General features: G+C 38.6%; 1 protein-coding gene across 2 annotated transcripts; it reads left to right on the top strand.

Annotated features, from left to right (window-relative positions):
- The first annotated feature begins 282 nt into the window (after nucleotides 1-282).
- Nucleotides 283-5,111, top strand: LOC111652869 (uncharacterized). Of its 2 annotated transcripts, none has more exons than XM_087173194.1 (4): nucleotides 283-421; nucleotides 2,759-3,150; nucleotides 4,064-4,133; nucleotides 4,655-5,111. In XM_087173194.1, exons 2-3 carry the CDS (start codon nucleotides 2,864-2,866, stop codon nucleotides 4,104-4,106), a joined length of 330 nt encoding a protein of 109 aa, XP_087029320.1. In that variant the 5' UTR covers nucleotides 283-421; nucleotides 2,759-2,863; the 3' UTR covers nucleotides 4,107-4,133; nucleotides 4,655-5,111. The 2 variants fall into 2 exon arrangements, with proteins under 2 accessions (XP_087029320.1, XP_087029321.1); XM_087173195.1 differs by lacking the exon at nucleotides 283-421 and adding an exon at nucleotides 429-545.
- Nucleotides 5,112-11,430: the final 6,319 nt, after the last annotated feature.

Genomic DNA, 11,430 nt, shown 5'->3' with positions numbered 1-11,430 from the left:
TTGATGTGGTGTGTTACTCCTTATTTGGCATCCTATGAGCGTGAGCTGTGCCTATATCAGTCAGCGGTTAACTGAAGCATACAATTAGCACTCTTCTTGAGAAATGTAAAGTTGGCACAGGGATATTTTGTGTGAGCGAGACTGTGTAGTTGACTAAGCCCATTCAAAGATAAAGCAGAGGGTGGAGAAGGTGATTTTAGGTGTGTGTGTTTGTGGGAAAAAAAAACAGGCAGGTATTCACAGGTCTCAGCTTTCTTCCTCTTCCCCCCCTGCCTTTAGTGGTAGATTACCTCACTGAAAGAGGAACTTCAAATTCTTTTTTTCAAGGTCCCAGGAGCTTGAGCACCGGAGGACCTTACAGGAAAAACTTAAACTCCACAGCCGTACATTTTGGGACGCCACAGCTGCGTTCTTTGCTTTTGTGAGTAGATGGGATTTTCATTTTGTTGTATTTTCCTCTTTCACTACATGCCTGCCCTGAAGCCAGTGTTGAACACAATCTTCCTGTGTTGGTGGGAAACCTGAATGACTACATGCTTTGAGAGGTATACTTCAACACCACTACCTTTATCAGTTAGCCTTGCTATGCTGAAGAGCTGTGGATAATGGTCAGTCTTGTCTCTTAAATCTTTGAAATGGCTTTTCCACACCAGTGAATGTATCGTATAGGTGGCTGTGATGCAACACTTTGTTTTAGAAGTCAGCTGAAGTCTACCTGGCTCAGAGTGGAGTTAGAACATGCTCTGGGTTTCAAGGAGAGTCTAAAATATGTCATAAATGGCATATGGATGTATTATGCTACTCTTTCTGCTATGTTAGTTCACTGTTCAATATACACTGTTTTTTAAGTTTAGTTGAATCATACTGTGTCCCTTAGCTTACATTTTGTTATTTGCACAAGGTCAGTGTTTGTTTAACAGGAGCTGATCACAGGCCACCCTGGCGCCGGCTGAGTCAGTCATCTCGTTGTTTTTCTTAAATGTCCTGAAAAATATATAAAATATGAAAAATAATATCCTGTCTCTGTGTACTTAATGTTACTGCCAACTACTTAGCTGTGTTTCTCATGTTGAAAGACTAGCTCAAAAAAAAGAAAATGCACAGATTTTTCCTTATGGCAAAATGTGCAATCCTACAAATAGTCTCTTATAGGGCTGTATGATATACAAAAAAATATCATTGAAATTATTTTGGCAGATATTGCAATTGCAATACGAGTCACAATTTCAGTGTGAATGTCAATTTCTTTTTGCATTTTCACAAAAACATAAAAATGATGATGATGGGATTTTTGTTGGGAATTGTACCAAACAAACATGTTCTTTTATGTCCAGAGAATATGATTTGTAGGTCGAGGCATCTCTTCATTTATAATGGTATGTTGTGATACATTTTACCTTTGTCGAATAAGTTGCAGCTCCTGCAATTTGGATATTGCACTTGGCCACATTGAGATGTCGATAATATTTCGATTTCTTGTTCAGCCTTAGTCCCTTAAACTACTGTGTGCCGGCAGGATGTCTTGTTTTTTTTATTGGACATTTGTTTGTGGTGATTTAAAAGTAAAATATATTTGAGGGCGGGCCGCCACACAACAACGAGCTCACAGTCTGTGTGTGGGCAATGCATTTTCTTTGTAATAATACACCATCTACACATCGACTCCGAAGCTGCCCTACATACACAATGTTTTGTTTGGTCTGTTTTGTTGTTTTTTACCAGTGTCAAAATAGAAACATAAAAACAAGACTTAGTGCTAAATAAGTCAGTTTTTTGTGATTATTAAAATGAAGCATGAATTTTACATGTAATCTGAATGGGATCCATTTTAATTCAAAAACAATCGCAGTTACCATGTTCAGTCTCTCTGGTGAGAAACATCCCATGTCATCAACCTGTGGAGCATCTGTTCCTGTCATATATAGTATGTTTATTATATCCTTTCTCTCATAGAGCTTGTAATTCTTGTATTTCTGCAAGGGACGCGAACGCAGCATACTGCAGCCTATAATAATAAAAGGTGCAATGTAACATACCAAATTAAAGTGGGCATGGGCAGAAAAAGAGAGTCATGAAATGTGATTAATTCTGCACAAAGGTATAGTTAAAGGAGCTATTTGTAAGTTTTGCTACATAGCCAACATTAGCATTAACAGCTGTTTACTTACCAGTCCCGGAGAAATGTGCAAGTTCAGCATCAAACTTCATTCCTTTACTCGCCAAGAGCTGTCTCCAGCTGTGGAAAGTAATGCCAATGTTAACCCTTGATTCTATCACATCTTTTCTTCTACTGAAGTTAGCATGCTAACCAGCTAGCCCTGGCCCATCTCATCACTTTTCAATAGCAACTCACTGTAGCCTCCAATCTGCCCTGAAGACATAGCGCTGTTCAGAGGGCGTATTATAACCTCTTGTTTTGTAAACGCAACGATGGCCGAAGGTCTTGTCACAACAATTACCATCACCCTCTCCCAGCAAGAAACCATGTTTGGTGGCACATAAAACTTACAAATAGCCCCTTTAAACACCTTCTGACAAAAGAAAAACACTGGTCTGTGGTAAAGGATCTTATTGCCTTTATATTATTCTTCCCCGATCCTTTTCATTGGTCCACCATTAAAATCAGTTTCAACAAGATCACTCCAACCAGGCCAGGATAATCTAGTCCACTAGTTCTGTAGGCCAGCCAGTAACAGAGAGTGAAAGCTCAGAACAGAATTGTCTCATCTCTTCATAATGTTTCCCTTTTGTGTTTTAGGGTGTGTCTCGTCCATCCATTCATCTCATTCCTCTCCAGTTCTCCTTCCACTCCCTTAATATACCAGTGTTTCCTTCTTTCCTTCCTTCATCCCCATTTTCTGCAATGTCCACCACCTTCCCTCTTCCCCAACCAAGAGGCATAGACTACAGCCTCCCCACCTGTGGAGAGACCCGGTGCAATAGCCATGGTACTTGTATTGTTCCTCCTGGTGGTGGTGCCAATCTGGTGTGTGACTGTGACCTGGGCTACCGCGGCGAATCCTGTGAGGATTCGGTCAACGGGGCGTTGAGTTTACCGCTGACCCTGAGTGTGGTGGGCGTCATCATTGGGGTGCTAATCCTGGCTTTCGTCCTTGCCAAGTTGCGACAGAAGCAAAAGATGAGACGCAGGTATTGAAACATATCAGGAGGGTCATGAACAGGATATACAGGCATTTCTGTTGTATTTCTGTTCCATTTGTTGTTCTTCGGGGAATAGTTGTAGTTTGGTTAGAAACCTGGGAACTGACATTATTTTAGGACTCAATATGTTCCTCCATGTAACTCAAAAGAAACAGCTAGAACAACAGAGAGATACATCTTAGTATGAATCACATGCTAGTTAAGGTTAGCAAGCTAAGCTAAATATATTCCACTCGGATCATGGAAGCTAGTTAGTTAATTTTCTGGAGTGGACAAACTTAACAGTGGGATGAGTTACTGCAGATGCTGAATCTTATAATTGTATAGCTCCAAATCATAACATACATTATCTCAAGGCACTTTACTTTAATCAATGCTATGTGGACATCATTTAAAAAAGGGGAACTATATTGTTCAAAACCAAAATCTGTGATTACTGACATTACTGACATATTGTGCAACCCATGCAATAGCTAGGTTTTTTTAAATTAATATACTATTGAACTTTAGCGCTAGGCTAGTTTCCCCCACTTGCAGTCTTTATGCAAAGTGTTGAAGCTATGTCCTGATTCCAGCACTGTACTTTACACACAGGATTGATATCAATCCTGTTATCTCAGTCTTGACAAGAAAACAAATAAGCATGCTTTCTGAAATGTATGATGTTGAGCTATTCCTTTTAATGCTCGGTGGCTGGGAACACTTTCCTGTCTTGAACAGTGTGTATATTTAATGCATGCTGAAAGTGGCTATGTGCTAAACAGTGGTTGCTTTATGTTCCCACATGAACAAGTATGCTCACCTGTTGTCCCTTCACCTGGTTGAAACAATACCAGTTACATCAACATAAGATGAGAAAATGTTCATGAAGTAATTGTATGTTTTGGCTTGTTGTCAACAGGAGAAATGTGGCAGAAAAACATGGCTATAACATTGCTGTGTGATGAGGAGAAATCTCCATTTTATCTCAGGTAAGAGAATGGCTGGAAATATTCATTATTTATAATTTAACATTTTGGGAAAGTGTGTGGGAATAGATGATCTGTATTATTATGCCTTAGGCGAAATTCATGATTATAAAGTTTGTAAAAAAAAAAAAAAAAAAAGAAATCTATAATTCAGTTTTAATATAATCATTTTTTGGGGGCATTTTACTGCCACCAACTATCAGAGCAGAATGTGAAATGCCGTCCTCTAATGGACACTAGGATACACATTTTTTTGTGCACAATCATAATACAGAAAAAAAATAACAAATGGGCAGCTAGTGTTGGAATCTCAACATTGCACTACCAGTAGTAAAACTTACACAAACTACCTTAAGTCACAACATATATGTATCTAAAATCTTTGAGTGTCTAAATGTGGACTTCGGGACAGGAACCATGCAATATTTTTTTATTTATGAAATGCCAGAAACTTTTGTTACTATGGTCAAGAAACAACAAAAAACAAAAAAGATAAAAGTAATTACTTTTTCATTCTCATTCAGGTCAACCATGACATTGTGGCCAGTGACCCTATTGAGCTTCCACCAGCTTTTCTCTGCAGTGAGCTTGCAGTTTGTTTAAGTGGGAATCTTGCAAAAATGGAATCAGGTTTACTCTTTTACTGTGATGCCTGACCGCTGACTACTCCTGTATGACTAATGCTGCAGCTTGCCAGAAACTCCAATACTGAACTTATGAACTGAACTTTTACTCTGCAAGAAAGTTGACTGAGGGATCAGTCTGTTCTGTCCAACTGTGGGCGACACCCTGATTTACATCGACTGTTTAATTCTGCACACTGCTAATCCATTGTGATTTATAAAGGAGGTAGTGACAAATAGTGACACAACTTCACTTCTGTAACTATGTTTTTCATATTTCAGTCAATGATGGAAGAATCACTTCAATTTATATCCCAGCAGACAAATGGCATGCATGTAACTTACAAACCCCCACCCACCCCAGAGCTCTCAGGTAGTTCATGCATGTGTATAACACCAGCGTTTTCGACTGATGATGTAATACAGTGCCAACAATACCAACTCTACAACATCAGGGATAAAAGTTAAAAAATTATTGATATTTGAAAAACATAGTTTTGGGAATGAGGTCTTGTTGCTGCCAGTATTTTCTTATTAGAGCAATAAAAATATATTTAGTTTTCCTGTATAGTGCATTGCATTGTATTTTTGCTTATAATTATAGTGTTATTTATGCAGTTGTTAGTATGACTATTTACAGCTAATGAACTATGACTATAAATAAAACAAAAAATTTGCCCCCAAAGTAAATGCAACCATTTTGGTGTTGGGCCAACCCTGTCTCCTAAAAATATGTTTCTGTACAACTAAAGTGCAAGAGCACATACGTTTTGTACGAAATGTATTTGCAACAGGATTACATGCGGAAATATTGTTAACTTTTATCTTTTGGAAGTCAAAAATACATTGATGCTGAACATATCAATGAAATATTCACAGACAACATATTTGTTTTCCTTGTTATCTTGCAGTACCATATCCACTTAGTGACTACAGTGTTATTAAACTTTTTATGGTTATGTTATGTTTAGACTCACAAGTTAGGGAAAGATTGTTGTCTGGTTTAATACAGAAAGAAGCAGTTCACAGTTTGTTCATTTACATTGAACCAAAGCCATGATCTTTCCCTAACCTTAACCAAAGTGCTTTTCTTGCCTAAAACTAAACACAGATGGGACTCTGGTCCGCTGCTGTTTATAAATGTAGTGCTTCATTCTTTCAAAAAAATATGTTGCCACTGAACATGATCCAGCCAGAGATATGATTTCCTACAAAACATTTCTGCAAATTGAAATTCAAAATCCTATAGGACAGATAACTGGAAAAGGTTTGAGAGTAAACAAGGACAGAATCATCACAGAAAGTTCATAAAAGCAGTTGTGTCTCTAGATTTCCTCTTGGTTTTCCACATTGTGAGATTTCATGCTTCCTGTGTCTGTATGCTTTTAAATCAGCCCCTGAGCTATAGTTTCAGATTGAATATCAGGTGAATGAATATCATTCAAATTTGTTTTGATAAACCTCCGTACCTCACTAAATAATCCAATTACACTAGCCTATATAACTTGATTAGCCAGTGTTGTGCTTTTATCCGCTGTATTATTTGTTTATTTTGTACACCTCTGACTGAAATACTGTTTTATGTGCCATTTTTGTAACTATCCATAACCACAAGCTTTAGCAACATGCAGAACTTTTTATAACTTTTGTTCCCCAAACTCTCAGTAAACAAAGAAAAACGGTGATGGTTTTCATTTCCACTAAACACACATTTGGCAGTCTGAGTCTAATCTGGCACCTAATAGGTACAGAAATTACTTTACCAACCAATTATCATCACTGATCCTGGAAAAAAAAAGAAGCTTTTTAACAGCATTGACCAAGAGGGAAGAACAGTGCTATTTCAAGCTCTACCGAAACCAAAATGTGTGTACACACCTCCTCAGATCCTGTTTTGCTTCATTTTAAGATTCCTTTCCTGTCACAGATGTTTGGCACAGGTTTGAAATGTTGCACTGTTTTAATTGTACTTTGGCTTGACTATTCTTTATGAACAGGTTGTACTGTTATTTTTACATTTACTTTTACTGCTTTTATTAATAAGTCTTCTGATGCTATATATTTCTATATCTTGTTAATATGATACGTTTTTTATACTTCTATGATCCCTTGTCAACTCAGTACAGAACTCTCTGTCTGGGGTAAACTGACTTCTGTATCCACATCCCTACAGTTTCCAAGAATGTCTGTTCTTTTGTTCTATTTCGTTGGCATGTATACGTTTTAATTATCTATGCACAAGAAATATTGTTTCACTGTGCTGTTTACCAGGTCTTCAACATTTTTGAATAAATCCATCAGTGCAGCTGTGTTACATTTATTTTAGATGTATGTTCTCTAGTTTTCAAATAAAATGTACAAACACCCCAACAACAAGTCAGTGCTTTACATGTAACTACTGAATAAATGCCACATATGTGTGTAAATAAAGTCACTGACATGGTCAAGTTTGGTTTCTTTTAGTCAGTACCTCAGGTAAGATTTGCAGGTTTTTGCCAGAAAATTAAAAGAAGAAGTTTCCTTAATATCATGAGTTATTTGGAGCTCTGCTAGACTTTACATGAAATGCATGAACAACTATTGGATTTTATTTGGACGATCAATATTTAGTATCAGTTTAAGACTCAGCGCAAACTTGTCTCATCAGAATGTCTCCTGTTATTATAAGAAATCCATTAAATCCATTAATCCATTCAAATGTACCTGTTTCTTTTTCTCATTTCTGCCATGCCATGTTAGAATATCATTGCTAACAAGTGCACTGTCCGTTCAGACACCACAACAGTTCCACAGAGAGACAGGGATTCAGTCTGTGGAAACCAGGAGTTTTAAGTTGAACTCTCTGGATGGCCTCCTGCATGTAGGTGTTCTTTTTGATCATTTACTGTAAAAACTTTGAGCACTACCTTCTCTCTGAAGCATAGATAAAATACACTCACTCCCGAAGACACCTTCTGACCTTTGTTGTTGTTTATTCATGTTTTAGATCCAGATCTTCAACCATGAAAACTTTGCAGATAAAGCTGCAGAAATGACCGATGTGTTTGTGTGGACATGCTGAAGGGGATGCTCCAGCTCGACGCCGCCAAATGGATTACACCCCATCAGGTGCTGAAGCATCATTTCATCAGCATGCAACACAGCATGTACCCACTCAGCAACCAATAAGTCAATGCTGTGATTTGATTAAATATTTAAAATGTTACACATGTACTTTTGCTGCAGGGTGGAATGGATGCATTTCTACTACAGGCCATGTAGAGGACATTAAAACATACATCTTACTTACCTCACCAGTGAGGAACTTGGCAGATGAAAGGTTTCATTGTCTTGCAGTGTTAGGTCCTGCTTTAAAATGATGGAGGTCTGTTGGAACAAGCCCACCTCCTGACAGTGGGAAAGCTGTCAGGCAGCCTCCCTCCAGCACCGCCAGCCATGCTCTGCAGAATCCTCCTCCTCATGCTGGATGGACATCCTCAATATGAAGTGTCTGCAACTCCTCTCTCAGGTGGCTGTTTTTGGTCAGCTGTTCATTGAAGCAGGTCAAAGCTCTGTCAAGTTTGTATTCTAGTTTGCGCATGGCCTTCTGAGTCCGCCGTACCTCAGACCTTTGCGTGTCACTAACACTGACCTCCCCTTTCCTCAACTCTGCCAGCCTCAACTCTGTTTGAGATCTCTTTTGTAGTTCTTTTTGACACTGCTTCTCTTTCCCCAGCTTGTTTTCAAGCATGTCTCTCTGCTCCAGCAGAGCACGAAATCTCTTGGTTTCCTCACTGTCCTGTGGTTGGTGGGACAAGCTCTTACATACACCAAGGTTTCGATGCAGCTCCTCCCGCTCCTTCAGCAACTTGTTTGTCTCCTGCTGTTGTTTGGGGATCTGCTGCCTGAATGTTGTAGGCCTGCCGATCTCCTTCCATGATCCTGAATTGTCTTTTCAGCTGGGCTATCTCTGATTCTGTACCATCAGTATCCATCTCAATGCTGTCTGGGTGGGCACTTGTTGCCGATCTTCCTCGAGCCATGGTTACACTGGGCTCGACAGCTGAAAGTTCAAAGAGTAAAAGCCCAGTGAACCTCTCAGGATAAACAGAAGGCGCCCAATAGCCTGAGTTGTTAGAATCTGTTGCACAACCATGATGCACTGAGCGCTCTCTCTCTCTCTCTGTCTCTCTATCTCTCCCTCCCTCCCTCTCCTCCTTCTCCTTCCTCCCTCACCCCCTCTTTCTCCTCTCAAACCCAACCGTTCGAGGCAGACAGCCGCCCACCCTGAGCCCGGTTCTGTTGGAGGGTTCTTCCTGTTAAAAGGGAGTTTTTCCTCCCCACTGTCGCCGAGTGCTTGCTCTTTGTGGGAACTGTTGGGTTTCTCTCTATAATAAAGTAAGGTCTCGAAAATGTGCGGCCTATAAAAACAGCCAATTATCCTCTGAGCCCTGGTGAGATAATGACTAAAAGAGATGCATGGCATGTTTAGAGGGCAGGGGCATAAGATGTAAGACAATGTACTCTAGGTGGATGTTACATTCTCTACCTTGCTGGTTAGGAAATGTAATGTAATGTTGTCCTGTCTTCTTTCCTCATGTGTAGAGTGCTGCAAGGATGATGTATTTTTGTAGGCCAACCCATAAGTTAGCATCACCCTGGTTCCTCCGACCAAAAGCCGATGGGAAATGGGAAAAAGAAAAGTACACTACAATAATAGGATAAACTAAATCAAACATAGAAAGAACCTGTTAGATACTCTAAATGATATAATGATATCAGCTTGAAGATGGAAGTCTGTGGTTAATTTTGGCAGCACTTAATATTACTGTATTTAGATTTACAGTAAAATCTTCCCAGAATGCATTGGAAATCTACAGTGACTACAACTAGAATACCACAATAATGCTGTTAAAACAACAAAAATCATTTACAGTTTGGATTGTTCACACACTAAAACATGAACTGTTGCTTGTTTAAACTCTGTCTGGGATCCAGTGACAAGACAGCATGAACGTCAGTGTTTACTAAACTCAACAGGGGCCAGGATAGGGACTGACTGATCTGCACTGATGCAAGCTGTCCACCTTACAGTCTTTGTAATATGAGAAAATTTGTATCCGTTTCAACAAGGAACTGGAAGGATCATCAATGAGGGCGACACCATGGTAACACCTGCTTTCCTATTAAAGAACAGACTGACTTTGCACATGTGTTTTACAGAAAGAGGAGCACGTTGAAATCATGGGGGGAAATGTTGGCGGTACGTTGACATATGCTAAATTATTAAAGGGAAACTCAACTCATTTTACTCATGATGGCCAGATTAGTATGCTACTACTTCTACTTGGACATTTAAAAATCAGGGAGGGTGTAATGGAAAGATGCTACTGGTTGCATAATGATAAATATATTTTTGGTGTGACTCATACTTGGGACTAAAACTCAGGGTATTTCAGGCTCTAATGCAATTTGGACAGTTTTTTAATTCATTTCTTGTGAGTCTCCCAATTTGCAAAGTGCAATACTAAATCACTGGATTACAATTTTAATATGTTACATATTTATATGCTGCTTACATTTAGGATTTTAAGCCACTCACATGTGCTTTGGCAAGCTGAAAATAAGTCTGCTCTTTCTGTTGTCTCATAATTTATCATTTTGTCTCCCAATAGTAACAGCACATTTGTAATGCTTTGATACATTGCACTGTACAGGACTGATGATGCAGGAATTTTAATGAACCCAACTGTGATAAAAAAAAGTTCTTATGGAGTTGATGTGCCGCCCTTGTGAATAAAGCCTATTAGACTCTCAGGGTTGATCATGCAGACTATAAATAAGACCATAATTTAAAAAAATGATGTCCTTTGTCACGTCCTAAACACTGCAGCTGTCATTACCCCACCTATGTCCAACCATTATATTATGAGTCAGTGCATTCTATGTGGCAATTTTATGGACAGTCGTGTGAACACAAGAAACACAACACAGCTTGAAATCCTCCTTCAGAAATCGACTCAAATGAAGAAGTCAGTGAATACAACTTTTTTTTTTCTTGGCTAGGGTCTGTTATTATTAGCATGAGAGTAAAGAATTAATTCTGATTAATATTAACAGTAACTGTGGAGACAGTAGCACATTATTGTCACTCATCCGATGGCCTGTTTTCATATAGAACCACGGCAGAGGGAGTGGGGCTGAAGTGGGCAATACAAACTCTTTCAGAATAAAACTTTGATGCAGCATTATCTGAACCTGCTACATCCACTGAAAACAATGATGTCACTTTCTCATGAATCTGACTCTTCTTTCTACACAGTAAAAAGTGAGTATTTTTAATTACTGCTATCAGTCTAATTGGCTGCTTTATTGCATCCTTTTTATTTTGAGAACCTGTACATAATCTGTATCGTACTTTCTTTATGACAACATTCAATGGTTATACTGCTTTGTCAACTCAAGAATGATACATTATACATCTTGCATATTATGCCACAATTAGTAGGATTTTCCATTTCAGTTTACTTTTAATTTGTTGCAAACTTTGTAAAACTAATAAGAAAATGTATTTTGAAGCATTGTTAAAGTAGAGGGAATTGGTTACCATAGGACGGCACATTGACTGTTTAACTAAACAATCTTTTTGTTTAAGAAAAAAAATTCTACTTCATTTTTGTAATAACTATAGCTTTTTC

This window comes from Seriola lalandi, unplaced genomic scaffold (genome assembly GCF_002814215.2).
Source record: "Seriola lalandi dorsalis isolate HSWRI2012SDOR001 ecotype SW California unplaced genomic scaffold, Sedor1 jcf7180002054085, whole genome shotgun sequence".
Lineage (NCBI taxonomy): Eukaryota > Metazoa > Chordata > Actinopteri > Carangiformes > Carangidae > Seriola > Seriola lalandi.
This window is presented reverse-complemented; position numbering and strand designations above follow the sequence as displayed.